Source organism: Pseudochaenichthys georgianus, chromosome 7, assembly GCF_902827115.2.
Source record: "Pseudochaenichthys georgianus chromosome 7, fPseGeo1.2, whole genome shotgun sequence".
Lineage (NCBI taxonomy): Eukaryota > Metazoa > Chordata > Actinopteri > Perciformes > Channichthyidae > Pseudochaenichthys > Pseudochaenichthys georgianus.
This window is the reverse complement of record NC_047509.1, coordinates 4,578,524-4,599,192: the sequence shown is the minus strand read 5'-3', so window position 1 is coordinate 4,599,192 and position 20,669 is coordinate 4,578,524. Positions and strand designations below refer to the sequence as shown.

Genomic DNA, 20,669 nt, shown 5'->3' with positions numbered 1-20,669 from the left:
AATCTCAATCTTTATTTATTTATATAGCACATTTAAAACAACCTTCGGCTGACCAAAGTGCTGTACAGGGCAGGCATTAACTACAATAGTGAATAGCCCAATGGGAGTACGATAATAAAAACAATAATTAAAAACATAATAAAAAGCACAATAACTAGAAACATATAAAAAATAAATAAATAAAAAACACATACAAATATAAAAATGTAATGCTCAACTAGTATTAAAAGCCAGTGCAAAGAGGTGAGTTTTTAGCTGGGATTTAAAAAGTTCAATAGACTCAACAGTCCGGATATGTGCTGGGAGGATGTTCCACAGTCTGGGAGCTGCAACACTGAAGGCCCTGTCACCTCTGGTTTTTTTCCTGCTCCGAGGAACCACCAACATATTCTGCTGAGCTGAGCGCAATGCTCTAGCAGGAGTATGGGCATAGATATGTCTCATAATTATTTGTGTGAACATAAAAATAATTTGTGTGTAAATATGTGATTTGTAAATGTAAAACAACATCCACAAATGCATTTAAAAGATTTGCAAACTCACAAATACATTTGCAAGTGTAAAACGGATCTGCAAATACGCTAAATATGTTCACAAATAAAAAAAAAGATCTGTGAATATCTCTTTAACATTTATGAAGAAACACACTCCTCAATGTCAGTCTTGGTACTTTATTGACAAAGATGACGACACCCTGAAACAGAGCAATGCCGCAGGATAAGCTGACAAAGTATTACCTACATGCATGTCATGACCAATACACATATATTAAATTACATTTATTAAAGACACACTAAATAGTAGTGGAAACAGTCTTACATGAGTGAGTGGATGAACGTCTCAACTCGAGGCGGAGTGAATGAACCATAGACATATAAAGAGTAGACGCCGCATTGGCTGCTGGGGCGCAAGAAATACGGCCGCCATCTTGGACCGGTCATCCTACAGACATTCTACCCAGAGACAGCAGAGGTTTCAAGATGCCAGAGCACTGTGCAGCATATTGCTGTGCAAATCGGCGGACGATTGCGAACAGGGGTCGGGGGATTACTTTTCACAAGTAAGATTCAACATTATAATTGGTTGTATTTTGTAAATAGAATATTATTGTACTGTATTGATGTCCGCCAGCGAAATCGTAGCCAGCAAACATTATGTTCATGGCCAACTGAGACTTTATAAATCGCTGCTGTAACAAGTGAATTTCCCCGTTGTGGGATGAATAAAGTAAAATCTAATCTAATCTATCTAGGAAGAAGAAGGAAGAAAATAAGCTTGACCTCCTTCTTAAAATGTTTTTGTGTTGACTCTCAAATCTCCCGTTTTTATTTTGAAGGTTTCCCAAAGACAAAGATATGAGAAAGAAGTGGGAAGTTGCTTTGAGGAGGGAAGGGTTCACTGCAAGCGAGTAATCCGTGATTTGCAGTGAGCATTTTAAGCAGGACGAGTTTGACAGGACAGATTGTCCGACTCAGAGATGGTGTTATTCCCTCCATCTTCAGCTTCCCGGTTCACCTCCAAAGAGTAGGTGTATCATCATAAGGTTATTAGCATTCATAAATGTAAATATTCTATTATCAATAACAGGGCTGTGTGTGTGTGTGTGTGTGTGTGTGTGTGTGTGTGTGTGTGTGTGTGTGTGTGTGTGTGTGTGTGTGTGTGTGTGTGTGTGTGTGTGTGTGTGTGTGTGTGTGTGTGTGTGTGTGTGTGTGTGTTTCAAGTATTATGCTTTTTCATTTTAGCCAGAAAAGGGCAGGACTACGTCTCCTTCCAGAAAAGCTGAAGAGAGCCTGTCTGTGGCCCCTCAGGACGACCCAGAAGCTTCAACCTCACACTCACAACCTCAGCCTAATGATGTGAGTATTTCTATTTTCAACATCATATCATAATGGTCCTAGACAAAGTAAAATCTCTCTTGTTTGCTGCCACTCATATTAAACACACTCACAAATAAACACATACACACACAATTGAAGACATGTTGAACATGCATTCCTGGCACACTCACACACGCGCACACACACACACACACACACACACACACACACACACACACACACACACACACACACACACGCATGATGCTGGCAGTGGCTTTGACAGGTGATGACTATAAGAAATAATGTGGGCCATACTCTAGTTGTGTCAAAGTGATGTGTGTGAAGTGAAACATCACTCAAACCATGTTCATCCCTCTTTCTAGGATCATAGCTATGTCTCGCCTGCTTCTCCTACTGGCCAGAGTCAATGAAGCTTTAGCAAGAGTGGAGAGTCTCGAGCGAGAGAGGAAGAATGCCATGGCTAGAGAAAAGAGGGCAGAGACCACAGTGAGGACTCTTTTGGGGGATTTGAGGGAAAATAACCTCATTAATGAAGAACTCAAAGAGGCTTAATTTCTACTCAGGTAAAATTAAATTAGCACTTTGAAATTCATGTACATCTTACTCTTACACTCTTTATTAAACTCCTTTGTTATTATATGAAGGGGACTTATTAATTTTTTCTCATACAATTTCAGATCTTCAAATAGACTTGAAGGCAAAGCAGGGCCATGAGTACTCCAAGGACCACAGAGAGCTTGCCCTCACACTCCATCTACATGGTCCAAAGGCATACAAATACCTCAGAGAGACTACAACAAAAAGGTAGTCTTAATGTTGTTCAATTTCATTTTTGGAAATTACGGTTGCAAGTACGTTAAATAGCTACTTCTCAATTTTTTTACAGGTGGCTGTGTTCGGTGGATGGAAAGCCTGGCCTGAACAAGATGATGCTGGATATGCTGGAGAGAAGATGCCAGGACGACCAGGCTAAATATGGATGTGTTTCACTCATGTTGGATGACATGGCCATCAGAAAACATGTGCAATATAATCCACATAACCAGTCAATGTCTGCTTTTGTAGACATGGGTGATGGAAACAATGAGACCGATGCTGCTACTGAGGCTCTTGTGTTCATGGTGGTTGGCCTACACGGACATTGGAAGGCTCCCATTGCATATTACCTGACGAAGTCTTTGTCACCTGAAACACAAAGGGTCCTAATCTAAATCTAAAATCGAATCTAATCTATCTAGGAAGAAGAAGGAAGAAAATAAGCTTGACCTCCTTCTTAAAATGTTTTTGTGTTGACTCTCAAATCTCCCGTTTTTATTTTGATGGTTTCCCAAAGACAAAGATATGAGAAAGAGGTTCTCAGTCATGCTTTGGAGGAGCCGCATGCACGGGGCATTCGGGTGTCATGAGCAACTTTGTGTAAATATGGTTTGGGCGGGGTGGTGTCATGTTCTTGTGTTTAACTTGAACATTTACATTTTTTATATAGATGTAGAAGTACATTTTAATTTTTTATGACATAGATATTCATTTTTACTGATATATAACTTCTGTCTATGTATAATGTATTATTGTTTCTTCATTTTTCAACTTATTAAAATAGCTGAGTATAGGCCTACACAATATGCTTCTCTATCATATATAGACCATTAGTGTTTTTTTTTATGTGTGTGTGTGTATATATTATATATCGTGTGTCTTTTGCAAAATACCTATCATACATAACATAGGCTATCAAATACCAGAATATTCTATTGCTGTTAAGCCTACTATGAATATTAAAATACGCCGAATCATGTGTCCGGTATCATGCCTACATATATGACGTTTGCAGAAACCCCCCCCCCGTGAAAATCAGTTTTGTATTCAGCGAGTTATGATTGATAAAATGCGCTGACACTTCATTGCGCCTGCCAGACAGATTACACTGAGTGGAGCGGGTGACCGGTCCAAGATGGCGGCCCCACGGCTCGTCAGCGCCAATAGGCAGCAGCGGTCGATGCGGTGTCTACTCTTTATATGTCTATGGAATGAACAACATGTGAACTAAAATGGCCGCTAAGCACTACCGGGTCAAAGCACGGCATATCCGGGCAGCGACAGCAGTGACGCTGCCCTCTTGTGGCCGGCGATAAACTCTTCATCCCCTCCAGACCGGAAAGCTATGGGACGGAATAGGTTAACGGTCTAAATCCAGCTGCCGGACTCGGGCTCGTAACGTGCAGGCGGCCTCCTCACGCGGCCTGGCCGAGTAGGCTGGGGCAGCATCGGCGGCGACTGCGGCACCGGTGCGCCCAGGAAGGCACCCGTAGGAACGGTGAGGTCAGAGGACGCCTCACCGGCAGGTGCCGGTGGGGAAGTGCCCATAGCCGAGTCGCGGGGTCCAACAGCCGGCCGCTGAGCGATCCCCTGGGGCGTCGCCCAGCCCGGGTGGATAGGTGGGGGCTGATGGTCCAGAGCAGCGGGCGGCGGCAAGGGCGCAGCCGGCTGCTCACGGGCGCAGGGTGTGGCCGGCGTATAGGCACGGAGGAAGCGCCGGTTGCGCAGTGTCAAACGTCCCGAACCGTCAACCCTGATCCGATACTGGTCGTGGCCCGGCGACTCCACCACGATCCCTGACCTGTCCCATTTATGGGGGCTTGGGCCTTGCTGGTTCTGGAGGAATACACTTTCGCCGAGTGCCAATGGGCGGAGCGGTCTTGAGTGAGTCCCCAGAGACTCGGTGGTACGGGACATACGGGTCCGAAGGGCGTCCTCCTTCGCCGCCCATGCCTCGCGCCATAGCAGGCGGATGTGCGGGTTCGAGAACTTCTCGAGGCGGTTCACGAAGGAGAGCGAGCCACGAAGGGGGCGGCCGAAGATGATCTGCGCTGGCGAGAGGTTGCAGTCGGGGTCAGGCGTGTTTCGCAGCTGCAGCATAGCACGCAGGAAGCGGTCCTGATCAAGGCCCCCTCGATGGATATAGGGGAGCGGTTGGCGGCTGACAGGCTGAGGCTGACGGGTCGCAGGTCGTCCCGCGAGAAACCGCAGGCCAGGAACTCCTTCAGCGACCAAAGGTCCGACTGCGCGCCAGTGTCCGCGACGGCGGATATCCGAGCTCCGTCGGCCGAGCCCCGGTTGCCGGTGCCATCCCTCAGCCCGACTGGCATGTCCATCTAGATGGTGATTAATGCTCGGGGGTGGTCTCTCAGCCTGGCCCGTCTCCATTCGCCCTTGGAGAAGATGTGGTGCTCGAGTCTGATAGGTGCTTGTCTGTTGACACATCCGTGCGACGTCGGGGCGCAGCGTCGGCGATGGCTCCTGTGATGTCGGCCAGGACGGGCCCCAGCTTGCACCGATGAGACCTGGGAGACCGGCTCCGACCCCATGGCGGCCTGTTGACTGTCGGACGACGGCTGTTGACGCCTCTGTCGTCGGCGGGCCCTATAGCAGCCGATGCACACCTGGTGAGGCTTAGGATTCCACCCGCGAGGCCCCTCCGTGAAGACGTTAAAGACGCTCTTACATTCCGGGCACGAGGCACGTTTAGCCCCGTCCGCAGGGCTCGGGGCGGGGCTCGGGGCGGGGCTCGTCTGTGGAGTCGTCTTCAGGCGCCGGAATGACGACATGGCTGATAGGGAGGACGACGGGAGAGCGTTACGGGCCATGACAGGCGCTGCGTGCTGGTGGCTAAATCCATGAATCGTCAATATAGCAATGACGAGTGCTTCAGACAAGTCTTGGGATTCGAACTCGCAGCCGGGGACAGGGCATCCAACAATGACCATGGTGTCGTCATGAAGAAACACACTCCTCAATGTCAGTCTTGGTACTTTATTGACAAAGATGACGACACCCTGAAACAGAGCAATGCCGCAGGATAAGCTGACAAAGTATTACATACATGCATGTCATGACCAATACACATATATTAAATTACATTTATTAAAGACACACTAAATAGTAGTGGAAACAGTCTTACATGAGTGAGTGGATGAACGTCTCAACTCGAGGCGGAGTGAATGAACAACATGTGAACTAAAATGGCCGCTAAGCACTACCGGGTCAAAGCAAGGCATATCCGGGCAGCGACAGCAGTGACGCTGCCCTCTTGTGGCCGGCGATAAACTCTTCAATTTACAACTTTCGATCAGGCATTTGTGAATCCATTTTGTATTTGTGGACCAAAAATGCGCTCGCGGATCTCAACTCTCTGTTCACGGATCTCAAATCTCTGTTCGCGGATCGTCTTTTTACACACACGGAATTTTGAGACATATTTTCCGCCGGTCTCGGCTAAAATCTACTCGTGTCACTCGGTTATTTTCGGAAACCACGTGATGGCCAGCTGATGTCTGAACTCCTGGATGGCTTTAAGAGTGTACTCGGCCCCTTTGCCTCCTACAGCCGTCCCTCTGTCAGAAATCTTGGAGTCATCTTTGACAACTGTTTTACATTTGACAAACAGATAAGCTCAGTTGTCAAGACAAGCTTCTTCCAGCTGCGGCTTCTGGGGAAGGTAAAAGCCTATCTTCCTAGTAAGGAATTTGAACAGCTAATCCACTTATTTATCACGTCTCGTTTAGACTACTGTAACTCCCTCTATATTGGTGTTGACAAGTGCTTGATCCGTCGCCTGCAGCTGGTCCAAAATGCGGCTGCACGCCTTCTTACTGGGAAGAGACGTTATGACCACATCACACCCGTTCTGGCAGACCTTCATTGGCTTCCTGTCAGTTACAGGATCCAGTTCAAGTACTTACTTGTTGTTTTTAAATCATTGCATGGACTGGCACCACATTACCTGTCTGAGTTGTTGCACCGCCATGCTCCTGTATGGGCATAGATATGTCTCATAATTATTTGTGTGAACATAAAAATAATTTGTGTGTAAATATGTGATTTGTAAATGTAAAACAACATCCACAAATGCATTTAAAAGATTTGCAAACTCACAAATACATTTGCAAGTGTAAAACGGATCTGCAAATACGCTAAATATGTTCACAAATAAAAAAAAGATCTGTGAATATCTCTTTAACATTTACAACTTTCGATCAGGCATTTGTGAATCCATTTTGTATTTGTGGACCAAAAATGCGCTCGCGGATCTCAACTCTCTGTTCACGGATCTCAAATCTCTGTTCGCGGATCGTCTTTTTACACACACGGAATTTTGAGACATATTTTCCGCCGGTCTCGGCTAAAATCTACTCGTGTCACTCGGTTATTTTCGGAAACCACGTGATGGCCAGCTGATGACTACATTTCCGCATGATTTCAAAGTAAGAGCATGATGGTTTGTTTAATGCTCTGTTTTTGTATTATAATGAACAGCGGAACGTTAGATGCATTCTTCATCACCATCACCCTCATCATCATGTTATAGTGATACAGTTAGTTTGTGTTATTGGTCAATACAGCATATCTCGAGCACTTTCGTTGATGTTGAAGTGCAGGCGATACGCCACTTCCGGGTCCCGGGGGGGAGCAGCTGTCTGTCTGTCTGCCTACCTACCTACATACCTACCTACCAACTAGTTGTTTTGTTTGGAAAGGTTTAGTCATTGTATTGCTCTTTACCAGCACCTGCAGAGTACAGGACTTTACATTGTAAATATTATATCAATCCATTGGTTTCTAGCATATATCATTTGCAAGTGTTTAAAACAAATGTGGGATACTGATTTCATAAAAAGAAAGACATTCATGATTGTCATATTTTATTATGTAGGATACAGGACTGGAATTATTCTTACTTTTTACTCCACTTCATTTATGCAACAACTTTATTTAATTTTATGATTAGATTGTTTTGCTTGTATCATCCTTTGCAAATACATAGTCACAATGCTGGGAACAGGGCTGTTTCTCTGAGAAACGTAGATAATCACTTATGAGAATATAATGCATTGGTGTATATTAAACTAGCCAACAGTATGCAAAGCACTACAAAAGTTTGTCAATATTAACCATAAACATTTACATTAGTGAAATGACACATCAATCAATGTTTATTTGTATTTAATTTTTCACATCACATACACATTAATGCAGCTATATAATCAAAAGTGTTAACACATACAGAGAACCTTTTAAAGCATAATGAGTACTTCAAATGTAAGTCCATTTGGCTAGTACTTACATACCTTTACTTAAGTAAGACTATAAAGGCAAGACTTTTACTTCAGTCAAGTATCTGAATACTGTGTCTGCTGGTAGTCCATGGATCCATTGCTCTTAATTTCCAGTCGTAAAGAGAACCAACTGTAATGTGTTCAAGTAGATGTCCTTTCCAAATGAATCTGATGGTAACATTGGGTCAATATTAGCATTAAGGTGTTCCATCTGTTGATCACTCAGAGGACTCCGGGTGACAGGAACAACTATTCCCGAGTGTTCCTCACGCAGATGACCACTGGCCTCCCAGTCAATGTAGGGGATCTGTAATCTCTGTCACAAAAAACAAAACCGTTTTTAAAAATATGTATACTTTTCTTCCGCTGTTATGTACCGTTATAATTGTATACAAAAGAAGAATAAAGAAGTATCACTACATTCCTATGCATTAATATAATTACTTATATTGACTGTGCGTGGGCCTGACAGTGGGAGATTAATTTCAGGCAAAAGTGTGCACAATCAACGGTAGGGCATGTATTTTAATTGTTTTAATAATTTATATGGTTATAAAATATAACATTGAAACACTGACGCAAAGAACAATTATGTGGAATGTGTTATTAAGTAAGTTTGCTTGACTACAGTCCAGTTCTGTATCCTACATAATAAAATATGACAATCGTTAATTTCTTTGTCAATTAATTTTATCAAATGAATATCCCACATTTGTTTTAAGCACTTTAAATGTTAGAAACAAATATTATAGGATTGATATAATATGTACAATATTTAAGTCCTGTACTCTGCAGGTACAGATAGATAGATCGATCGATAGATAGATATATGGATAGATAGATAGATAGATATATGGATATATAGATGGATATCATATATAATAATAATAATAATAATACTACATTACATTTATAAAGCGCTTTTCCTGGTGCTCAAAGCGCTTACGAGCAAGTAAAACAAAATAACAACAAAAGTAGAAAGTGCTAAGCTCGGAGGAATAAGGGCAAGGGGTTATATAGATACTTCATTCATCCCAAATTGTGAAATGTGTGGAAACAAGTATAAACACAATAACATTAAATACAAATGAAAGCAATAGACAGGAATATATCAGTGGAAAGGACACGATGAATATTATAACATTTAATGTAGCCTTACTATGAAGGCTGTGTATGTGAAAAATTAAATACAAATAAACATTGATTGATGTGTCATTTCACTAATGTAAATGTTTATGGTTAATATTGACAAAACTTTTGTAGTGCTTTGCATACTGTTGGCTAGTTTAATATACACCAATGCATTATATTCTCATAAGTGATTATCTACGTTTCTCAGAGAAACAGCCCTGTTCCCAGCATTGTGACTATGTATTTGCAAAGGATGATACAAGCAAAACAATCTAATCATAAAATTAAATAAAGTTGTTGCATAAATGAAGTGGAGTAAAAAGTAAGAATAATTCCAGTCCTGTATCCTACATAATAAAATATGACAATCATGAATGTCTTTCTTTTTATGAAATCAGTATCCCACATTTGTTTTAAACACTTGCAAATGATATATGCTAGAAACCAATGGATTGATATAATATTTACAATGTAAAGTCCTGTACTCTGCAGGTGCTGGTAAAGAGCAATACAATGACTAAACCTTTCCAAACAAAACAACTAGTTGGTAGGTAGGTACGTAGGTAGGTAGGCAGACAGACAGACAGCTGCTCCCCCCCGGGACCCGGAAGTGGCGTATCGCCTGCACTTCAACATCAACGAAAGTGCTCGAGATATGCTGTATTGAACCAATAACACAAACTAACTGTATCACTATAACATGATGATGAGGGTGATGGTGATGAAGAATGCATCTAACGTTCCGCTGTTCATTATAATACAAAAACAGAGCATTAAACAAACCATCATGCTCTTACTTTGAAATCATGCGGAAATGTAGTCATCAGCTGGCCATCACGTGGTTTCCGAAAATAACCGAGTGACACGAGTAGATTTTAGCCGAGACCGGCGGAAAATATGTCTCAAAATTCCGTGTGTGTAAAAAGACGATCCGCGAACAGAGATTTGAGATCCGTGAACAGAGAGTTGAGATCCGCGAGCGCATTTTTGGTCCACAAATACAAAATGGATTCACAAATGCCTGATCGAAAGTTGTAAATGTTAAAGAGATATTCACAGATCTTTTTTTTATTTGTGAACATATTTAGCGTATTTGCAGATCCGTTTTACACTTGCAAATGTATTTGTGAGTTTGCAAATCTTTTAAATGCATTTGTGGATGTTGTTTTACATTTACAAATCACATATTTACACACAAATTATTTTTATGTTCACACAAATAATTATGAGACATATCTATGCCCATACAGGAGCATGGCGGTGCAACAACTCAGACAGGTAATGTGGTGCCAGTCCATGCAATGATTTAAAAACAACAAGTAAGTACTTGAACTGGATCCTGTAACTGACAGGAAGCCAATGAAGGTCTGCCAGAACGGGTGTGATGTGGTCATAACGTCTCTTCCCAGTAAGAAGGCGTGCAGCCGCATTTTGGACCAGCTGCAGGCGACGGATCAAGCACTTGTCAACACCAATATAGAGGGAGTTACAGTAGTCTAAACGAGACGTGATAAATAAGTGGATTAGCTGTTCAAATTCCTTACTAGGAAGATAGGCTTTTACCTTCCCCAGAAGCCGCAGCTGGAAGAAGCTTGTCTTGACAACTGAGCTTATCTGTTTGTCAAATGTAAAACAGTTGTCAAAGATGACTCCAAGATTTCTGACAGAGGGACGGCTGTAGGAGGCAAAGGGGCCGAGTACACTCTTAAAGCCATCCAGGAGTTCAGACTGTCCAAATATTATAATCTCTGTCTTCTTTTCATTAAGAATCAAGAAGTTGATTTCCATCCACGATTTTATGTCTTTCAGACAGCTAAGCAAGGCAATCCTAGATTCCTTATTTGCTGTTATAGGCAGGTATACCTGCAGATCATCTGCAAAGCAATGGTAAGAAATGTTGTGCTTTTTAAAAATTGACCCCAGAGGTAGTAAATACAGACTGAACAAAATGGGGCCCAGGACAGAGCCTTGTGGGACCCCATATGCTAGTGGGGCTGCAGCTGAAGAATACTGGCCAAGATGCACAGAAAAGATCCTTTCTGACAGATAGGATTTAGCTAGCGTCTAAGCCAGTTAAACGTTGTGCTGTTGACAAACTAATGCTAAACCCGGGATCAATACCAAACATCCGGGACCAGACCAGTGAGGACACATCCAATTTTGAAGCTGTACGTTTTTATTTAGCGGTGTTTTTCCTGATAAAGCTATCTCTAGCTTGTAGTATGTAGCATGTAGCTTCGCCGTATCAATGTCGCCTCAAACCCAAATAGTAATCGGTTAGGTGTTCATATGTTTTTGTAACATTTTATTTTGTACGCTCCGCAGTCTTTGCTTTGTCTTTTATTTTAATTATCAGGCATTTGCTAACATGTTCAGACCTACTGCCGTAATGGCGATCTGTGTGAAGGCTGTAAAGCCACGCCCTAGCCGATAACACAAGTATTTATTCTCCTATTTATTAGTATTTTGTATCCTCTAAAATCATATTGAGTAAGTTATAATAACGAACGTAATCTTCTGTAGGTAAGTGCTGTTTTTTCCAGCGTTATATGTAAAAGCTTTTGTGATTGTAGTCTGTAAGAACGATCAGATATCATCGATCTGTAAGCTAAGCTACGCCACGCTAATGAGGCATGCCGTTTTTTGCAGCGTTATATGTAAAAGCTTTTGTGTGTTTACTTATTTGCGCACATGAATATAAATGGGGATGTGTTAGGATACAACACTGTATGTATGCGAGGGGGGACACACACCACGGGTAAAACGGAGCTAAAGCCCCGTTGGTCTGTTGTTGTTGACGAGGCCTTACCTCTAGCAACAGGCTAATTAGTGGCTAGCACTCATTACAGTCAGTCTACTGAGCTCAGCCCCTCTCCAACACATCATCTGTATTGAGTCAGAAACACAGCATGCACGTTACGGTTCAAAACTAACTCAGATTGGAAAAGGCTAAGCAAAGAGCTTTGCTAAATAGAGAGTTTTGCTAAATAGAGAGTTTTAGCCCCATCTTTTGGGATTTCAGACTATATTTATCCAAATAGTATTTTCTCATCCTGAATACTAAGTTGAGATGATTTTGTTCTAACTATGTGTTCTTCTTTACAGGCCAGCACCTCACATACTTACTAAATAGTGACAATTTGTACATCCTTTGCTATTATTTACATTTTTTTTTTCTCATGGCGGAAATGAAAGACTGTACCTGGCAGCCCTGCACTACAATGAAAACGCTGAGCGTGCACAAGCCACTACATCCACTGGAAACCCTCTGTATAAACTGCAGTTCCCAAAGGCCAGTAAGGGAGAATGCAGAGCAAAACCAGTAAAGACTGACCCCACATTCCGTAACGGCCCCTACACACGGTGGCGTGCGTTGCCGCTTCAACGCTTCTACCCATTCACTTTGAATGGGGTGACGTCACGATTCGCCGAACTGCATTCTGGTAGTAAAGCGTAGCTTCTCTCGAGGTGCTCGCTGCAAAAGTAGAGCAATGTTCTACTTTTGCCGCCTCGACGGAGGCGTCAGCCAATCAAATCCCTCGTATGTAAATCTGACAGTACAAGCAGTAGCCAATCAAACCGGGTGTATGTTGGGAGAGCCAGACCGCAGTTATTTCCCATATGTCAACAAAAGGAGGAGAAAATTATCGTGGCGGTAGGGAACATACAGGGATACAAACCGGAGGAGCCAGGCATGGGGGGAGGTGGCAGAGACAGTGGGGGAAACTGGTAGGTTTTCGCTTGTTTGGGGAGTTTATATCCAGTGTATTTCGTTTGAATGGACAGCTAGCAAGCATAGACAGTATATTTAGCCAGCATGGATGTAGCTTGAATGCTTTGCTTTGTATGTCCGGGGCGGGACATTCATGTGGTTGGTTGTTGGTCGGGCTGCTCGCGTTGATTCCCCAAGCTCAAGACACGCCCACCGCCAAGCGGCAACGCACGCCGCCGTGTGTAGGGGCCGTAAGTGTTTAAAATATGTATTATACAACTATTTACAAATATAAAATAAAAAAATGTGAAAGAACTTTCAGTTTTTTACATGCATATACTAATCTAAACCACATTTTTTGTTGTGCTTTTTTTAACATTGCACAGGCTACGTGGCCAACTTGATGGACCTCATCTTCGACCAAGTCTTTGTGGACCCTGCACCATTATGAGCGACCTGACAGGGAGGAGGTCATCGCCGGGTATGCTACACGGTTCAATTTGGCTGCTGTCTGAACCCAACATAGACATTTTGCGGATCAGGAAACTCCCTGCGTACAAGGGAGAGGACAACGGACAACGCATGCCGGAATTACCACTCTGATCCTGCGTCCAAGGAAGCCCCAGCACCAGCTCACAAAGCTTCTGTAGGCTAGATACCTGTGATGCCTGAAATCATTAAAAAATATATTTATTGTCATTTATACAAAATACAAGTACATTTAGTTTTTTTTTATGGGTTCAAAGAACCGTTGACTTTGACAATAAAGTTCCGAGTTGATATCAAATGTGTCGTGATTATTCATGTTTGGATGGGTAAAGAATAGTCTGATTTCAAAAGCATAAGGTTGTGTGTGGACTTTTGTTGTCATACACATGGGTGTGTTATGCCATTGCTGTGTAGTATATAATATAATGGTACATGTACAATGAAAGATTGCATAAAGCCATATACACCAGTATTTATTTCCATGAACAATATTAGCATTCGTTTAACAATTTCAGTCAAAACAAACAAACCACTCACTGCTCTATTTGCCTCAACTGTAGTCCACCATGTTCAGCTCTGTAAATATTCAATGCATTCTGCAGGGAGAACACATTTAGGCACACAGGCTCCAATCCAGGATGGTCCACCATACAGGTTACAGAGTCCTCAAGTTCCTGCATCCGTCTTGAGACCTCGTGTGATAAACATATATTGAATGACATGTGAAAAATGTATTCTCTAAATAGACTTAGTGAAGCTATCAAAAATGTTACCTGTGGTATCTCCATGCAGCACACATTCTCCGTTCAGAAGGCATCGTGGCGCAATTTGCACAAAGAAGTCAATAACTGAGCTTTTAAAAACACATGAAAATGCACACATTGCTGACAACTGAGGTGTTGGAGTTATACTTTTTATCATCCTAAGTTATTCAACTTTCCAACGGTTGTTGCACGATGTTGGAAGAAAAGGACTGGAAACTATTAATAAACGCAATGAGGTCATTGTATATAGGCTATGCTGAAAATATGAATGTCTCCCTTTATAAATATATATATGTATCGCTGTTTTTGCGTTACAAGCTCTAAGTTATAAACTGTACACATTGCATTCTTGCTAATTAGCCAAAATATGAACGGAATAAGTAGCAAGCATCGTAAAAGAGTAAAATAAATAGGGACAACAGCTTGTCAGCTAACCATTCAGAAACGTCCTGCTGCAACCGAGATGTTTGCACCTCCACCAAAACCTCCGCTGCTTCAGGGTCAGTCTCTGGATCAAATTGATAATATGCTTGAACACATGCATTGCTCTGAGATGACATGTTTATTACACACTCGTAATCACAGCAAGCATGGTAACGTGACTCTCGCCGGCTCTGCAGGGGGGCTTGGTCAGCTGCTGCTCAGAATTGTCAAAGACGGGCTTGGAATAGAGCGAAAATGAGCGAAACGAGGCATGGCTAAAAAATTATCTGTTTGGTATTTTGAAAAATAAAATGCGGAAGCGAAATGCTTGATGGGAAACGGCTCGCTGGTATCTCGAGCTGAGCGCTCATTGGTGGTTTTTACCACGTGCTGCTGATGAAACTCTCCAATTGGCTGGCAAAAGTTTGTTGTTGTTTTGTGTCAGTTTTACGTCGCCACTTCCATTCCCATTTTTCATCATTGTTCCACAATGTTTATCATCATGAAATTAATATCTATATATTTTATACTATACTGCTTACCGTTTTCATACTTTATATATCTTAGCATATTCATACACACTGTTCATACTGCTCACAGGCTGATATCTAGTGTATTCATTCTTTTATTCTGTAGATTGTGTACATTACTTTTCACTTTACTGCTTGTTGCACCTGGTTAGAAGCTAAACTAAATGTGCAATAACAATAAAGTTTCTCTTTAAGTTAAACCAAATCATTAAAATAAAATCTATTGTAATGTAATGATTTGGTTTAACCTTATTTATTGAATACATCATTTAAAATGGCAAGATTAAATCAAATTACATCCATGTTGTACACATCATAAAGCTTAAAGTGGCAGCTAAAGAATTAACACAGCAGCTGGTATGTTCAATTCATGCTCATTAAGCTTCATGTGTTGCGGATCTGAAGGGACTGATCATTTGTAGCCTGTCCACCTATTAGTTTTGCAAACATTAAGAGGGAGGAGCATTTCTAATTATGGAACCCAGTCACTGGTGTGGTTCATCATCATGACTGAATTAACAAACCTATATAAAGCAATGGAGATCACCTTTGTCTACAGTGGGTAAAATAAATGTTCCGCCATTGCAAACCCAGCCAGTCAAGCCGACTCCGAGTCCGAGCTGTCCGACTTAAGACGAGCTTTTTGACACCTCCCCCGGCTGCGATCGGCTACTCTCGTCTACTTTCGAGGCGAGCCGCAATGTGTCTCAAACAAGCCTAATATGTGCGGGTAGCGGGGCGGGTTCGGTATTGCACGTCGCGGGTGCGGGGCGGGAGCGGGTCTTGAAAATCAGACCCGTGCAGGACTCTGGTAGGAGGTAAGGGGGTAAGGGGGTAGGAGGTGCACACATCTCCAGTTTGATGCAGACTATTGCAACGTTGGCTTTAAAACAGTGATTTATTAGCTGACGTCATTTTCTCCCTGATAATAAGCATGTTTGAATACACACACAGAATCCTGCAGATGAGGAATAACGTTAGCCTGCAAAGCTAGCTGCAGACAGACAGTTCACCTTCACCAGCCTCCATGCTGCAGCACGTCCTGAACCCTGCGTGGAGGAAAGGCTGACTTCGAGTTAATAACCTAGTTCAAGTGGGATTCAGAATGCATTTTAGCGTGCATTTGGAGAGAGAAGTGGCGTTAGATGTCAATAAATACACAGACAGCGTCAGAGAGGTCTTCCCACAATGCACATGTTCAGACCCGTCAAAGATCGTATATTGGAAAGATGGATTTTGGAAAAAACATGAATTCATATTTTGATACAACAGTTCTGGCCTTTTTGTTTTTCCACTATGAAGAGGAAATTCTAATTCCCTTACGAGAAACTGATAAATGAGTCTTGGACAAAGTGTATCTATTTAATAAATTAAAAAAGAATAACAATGTAAAAAATATACAATTGAAATGCAGGAACAGTGCAGCTTGATCCTCAGAGGATAAAGAGGTTCTGCTCACAGTTACATTATATAGTGGAGAGAGAATATCCAACTGGTCCCACCCATCAATTCCTTTAGTCAATATCTAAACATCCCTCTCATTAAACCCCAGTTCTTTAACCATTTGCAAATCCACCTTTTGCCCTTCCTGAAATGTAAATCCTCAACATATGTTAAACATATATAGGACTAAAAATACAATTTAACCGAGTAAAAGGCAATCAGAGTATAAAACATAATCTATATAAAGTGAAGGAAATCGTGATATGATCCCTTGCAGTTTTTCTAACTTTGCCCACAAGATATGAACAGTCTATCATTTTAATGGTAGGTTTATTTTAACAGTGAGAGTAAGAATGTCAAAAAGCAAATCCAGAAATGTACATTATATAAAAGATAAAAATGTATTTGCATTTAACGGTGGAATATAAGTATTTGATCCCCTTGCAAATTATAATCTGACACGACACACCACACACGAATAATTTAACCGTGTTCAATTAGGAAAATTATAAATATGCGTACCATAAATGAATAATCTATAGTACCTTCAGAACAAAAAGTCATGGCCTCTATGTAAACGGATCCCATCATACACAGAGTTAGTATGTAATGATCGTTAGAGATAGATCAGCAGAGATGGGGTTGTTACTAAAAAAAAGTAATATATTACATATTACTTTAAAAAAAAGTAATATATGACTTTACTTCGTTGCTCTCTACATAAAGTAATGCGTTACTTTACTCGCAGACTGCGGAGGGTGCTTCATTTTTGCGGACGGAGCCTCAAATGCGGCGCACCTACAGTGTAAGCGCACCCCAGTTTTCGCCGCTGCGAGGCTCCACTAGCCTTTCTTCAGACAAACTCAAAATAATGGGCATACCTCCACCCCTCGAAAGTTATCGCTGTTGACCCACTGCATGTGGACACGCAAAACGCGCAAATGTTACGTAAATATAAACCTGCGGCGTAAATCCCTCTTGTGGGTTACTTTGTAACGTGTTACACCCAACTCTGTAGATCAGTTATTCCCTGATTGTCAGATTCCACCCACACTGATGGAGGGTCACCATATTTCAAACGTCTTGTATTTCACAAAGGATGTCCTGGACACAATTTTGTTCCCGAACAGTCTAGAAAAATACAAAAGCAGAGAGCACAGACATCAGTCAGACAGAACAATACGTTGAATAGCAGTTTTATAATGATAAATGATTCCTCTATTAGCCTACGAGTACAAATGGTGCAGTAATTATGGTTTTCTCACCGCACGGTGTGAATGGAGGGGTTGATGGAGACCAGTTGGAGTAAGAGGTCAGTCGAAGCATCAGTGATGTTGTTGTGGCTCAGACTGTAACACAAACACAAACAGAGGAACTTTTAGTAATGTAATACATCAGCTGGGAAGTATAGGTACAGTCCAAACAAACATTATGTTCACTTGTATCTCTCCATTAGTTATGTCACTTTTCTGACACCGCTGTATGACTGCCTGAGTTCTGATTACAGCGTATCTTCAGACTGAAGTTGTACAACAACAGGTTTCAGTCAACAAAGCCCTGAATCAAATGATCAGACACAGAGAGATTCCCACCCCAAACTAATGATGACCTCCACTAAAACCTATTTTCCACATGAACACCTTTGCCACTCACTCGAGGACTTGTACTTTGTGCAGCTGCGCGCTGAGTGTGAGCAGCAGCTGGTCAGTGAGCTGACAGTGACTGAGGTCCAGCTCTGTCATCTCTTCAGAGAAGTCCAGCATCAGGGCCAAGGCTGCACAGGCCCTCTGATCCAGTGAGCTGTGACTGAGGTCCAGCTCTCCCTCCAGGGCTTTGCAGAGGGACACTGCCCGTTCCACTGTGTCCCTCTCACTGTTCACAGGAACCAGGGACACCAGCTGCAGGATGACAGCTTTACTGGCTCTGAACAGGAGAAACAGAGCAAAGAGCAAACTGATGTGATGCAGAAAGATGTATAAAAACAGCTTCTTCTCTAGTTTAAGTGTTAGTGGTCTACCTGAGTTTTACTGTGGGTAAGACAGGAAACAGCAGGTCTAATCCGCTGTCCTGAACCTCACAGTCCTGCAGGATGAGCAGTGTTCCCCGTCTGCTGTGTCTCAGGAAGGTGGAGACGGCCCTGCAGTCTTCAGTCGTGAGACGGAGAGTATCACTCTGATCTTTCTCTGGCAGCTCCACACAGGAGGAGCAGGACAGATCCAGCCTGTGCTGCACAGTCCTGAGCAGAGACTCTGCGGCCCCCGGCTGGGCATCAGAGGCAGCGCAGCCATGGACCATACTCAGCAGCAGATTCCTGTCAACACTGGGAGAACATGTATTAACAATTAAACAAAGCTTTTATCCATAAAGCTTAATTGACTGAAAAAACGTTTTATATAATTATGTTTCTCATCAACTTGGGTCTTATTGCAGTTTTGTCCTTCATTTCTCTCAGTAATAAGAACATAGTGCATATCACATTAATAATAGATCAAAAAGGTTGGAAACAAATGTCTAGTTAAGAAGAGAACATGTATGCATGTTTTTATTGCTGTTTGTTTGGCTTTGCAAAAATGTGCCTCTTTAACATTGAAAGATAAGTGGCTGAAAGTGTTGTGCTGTTCCACCCTGCTGTTTCCATTCACTAATATTGGTGTTTGACGGGTGGTAAAGTACAGCTGGGTCGAGATAAATACACGTTTAGAACTATATTTGTCTGACCTGAGCTGAGCAACTTTGTCCAGGTTCAAGAGGATGGACTGTGTTTGCACTGCTGGTATGGAGGTCCACAGGAGGTTCAGTTTGACTCCATCACTGTGTGCGAGGGTGTAGAGCAAAGCAACACAGTCCATAGGTGACATCACTCTGCAGGTCAGGTTGATCACATGATCCAAGGACCTCAGTAAACTGGGTATAATGGAACTGGCTCGAGCTTTGTAAATCTCCCCGATAGCAGTCAACACAAAGCTGGGACAGGGACTGAAAGAGTTTTAATGAACACACTTTAGTGAAAGAAGTAACAGCAAAATATATTTAAATGCTAAAACAGGATAAACGACTCTATTGATCACCTTTTAAACACAATCCTGTCCAGGTAGGGAAGCAGACGTGTGATGTTCTCCTGTAAGAAAAGGTTCTTCCTCATGTCCACAGTGAGGGTCTGAGCTGATGGATGCTGCAGTAGAAGGTGGAGAAGCTCCCAGTTCAGAGAGAAGGAGGTCAGGTCTCCTCCTAACTTACTCAAGAAGGACCAGGTCAAGTCCTGGTCCTGGAGTTCATGGAGCAGGGAGAGTAGCTGCTGGACATTATTCTCACTCAGTCTGCAGGAAGAAGTGTATGAATAAATGTCAACATTAATACATCTGCATTAATTATTGTGAGTTTATGAGGCTCCAGAGAGACTGTTACTTGATTTTAAGAGGGCCATCATGGAGCAGCAGTGGTGTGAGACCCAGAGCAGGAACACAGACCTTAGTCAGGTCTAACTGTCTCACTACCCAGTATCTCAGCAGGGAAGCCAAGCTACTGACAACCTTCAACAACACTCTGTGTGATGGTTGGGCGGTCTGAGGGGAGAGAGAAAGCTCTTCAACAGTCACCTGACAGACCACTCCCCATCTCCTCACCCAACCACACAGCAGCAAGGCCATATCGTTAGAAAGCCTGGAAACAAAGAAAGAGAATAGTATCATCATTTACCTTCACCCGTAACTGAACATACAAACTGGACACGATGGCATGATAACAATAAAAGAGAAACTGTTTAAATGCGCACTTGAGACTGTGTAGTTGTGTTGTTTGTTTAAAGAGAACAAAGGCTTCCTTGACAGACATCTTTCTGGGATTGAGGATGAGATCCACATTAGAGCCACACAGTTGGAGAACTCTCCCCACAGACAGGCAGGTTTTTCTGGGTAACTCTCCTGATAGCAGCAGGGTGAACCCTGAGAGCTGCAGCAGAGAGGCCAACCTCTCAGCCTCCTCTCTGGAACTGACAGATATGAGCGTACACACTCTCTGGAAGAACTCTGGACCACAGCTGAAACACAACAATATGGATGAACAGTGAGAAGGCAAAGGTCAAGTACAATAAATGCTGCACTGCAAACCATCTTATCTGCAAGGTCTTTAATCAAGAATGAGATTTAAAGAAAATACAATAGGATGAAATAGTCTAAGTGCATGTGTTTTATTCCATGTGATAAAGCATTGCTCTGTCTGTTGTG

At 42.4% G+C, this 20,669-nt stretch overlaps 2 protein-coding genes and 1 long non-coding RNA gene across 5 annotated transcripts in view; 1 reads left to right on the top strand and 2 right to left on the bottom strand.

Annotated features, from left to right (window-relative positions):
• The first annotated feature begins 667 nt into the window (after positions 1–667).
• Positions 668–3,142, top strand: LOC139434173 (uncharacterized). Of its 2 annotated transcripts, XR_011643587.1 has the most exons (6): positions 668–1,060; positions 1,337–1,524; positions 1,743–1,856; positions 2,204–2,404; positions 2,519–2,645; positions 2,728–3,142. It is a non-coding gene; the product is annotated as an uncharacterized lncRNA (long non-coding RNA). The 2 variants fall into 2 exon arrangements; XR_011643588.1 differs by lacking the exon at positions 1,337–1,524.
• A 585-nt stretch (positions 3,143–3,727) lies between these two features.
• Positions 3,728–14,300, bottom strand: LOC139434172 (uncharacterized). Of its 2 annotated transcripts, XM_071203705.1 has the most exons (4): positions 14,060–14,300; positions 13,824–13,978; positions 13,393–13,465; positions 3,728–5,674 (listed from the first exon to the last, which is right to left on the bottom strand). In XM_071203705.1, exon 4 carries the CDS (start codon positions 5,100–5,102, stop codon positions 4,026–4,028), a length of 1,077 nt encoding a protein of 358 aa, XP_071059806.1. In that variant the 5' UTR covers positions 5,103–5,674; positions 13,393–13,465; positions 13,824–13,978; positions 14,060–14,300; the 3' UTR covers positions 3,728–4,025. The 2 variants fall into 2 exon arrangements, with proteins under 2 accessions (XP_071059806.1, XP_071059807.1); XM_071203706.1 differs by lacking the exons at positions 13,393–13,465; positions 13,824–13,978; positions 14,060–14,300 and adding an exon at positions 5,800–5,841.
• A 2,051-nt stretch (positions 14,301–16,351) lies between these two features.
• The window catches only part of LOC117449657 (uncharacterized), a 71,567-nt gene continuing 67,249 nt past the window's right edge, over positions 16,352–20,669 (bottom strand). Inside the window, exons 20-27 of the mRNA XM_071203667.1 lie at positions 20,219–20,482; positions 19,852–20,106; positions 19,515–19,763; positions 19,165–19,422; positions 18,464–18,766; positions 18,100–18,369; positions 17,712–17,795; positions 16,352–17,577 (exon numbers count right to left, since the gene is read on the bottom strand). Coding sequence (XP_071059768.1) covers positions 17,511–17,577; positions 17,712–17,795; positions 18,100–18,369; positions 18,464–18,766; positions 19,165–19,422; positions 19,515–19,763; positions 19,852–20,106; positions 20,219–20,482 — 1,750 coding nt within the window. The 3' untranslated portion in view covers positions 16,352–17,510. The remainder of the gene's footprint in view (positions 17,578–17,711; positions 17,796–18,099; positions 18,370–18,463; positions 18,767–19,164; positions 19,423–19,514; positions 19,764–19,851; positions 20,107–20,218; positions 20,483–20,669) is intronic.

What these genes read in the sequence shown, in the direction of transcription:
- LOC139434172 (XM_071203705.1), bottom strand. Translation starts at nt 5,102, where the DNA reads ATGTGTCAACAGACAAGCACCTATCAGACTCGAGCACCACATCTTCTC.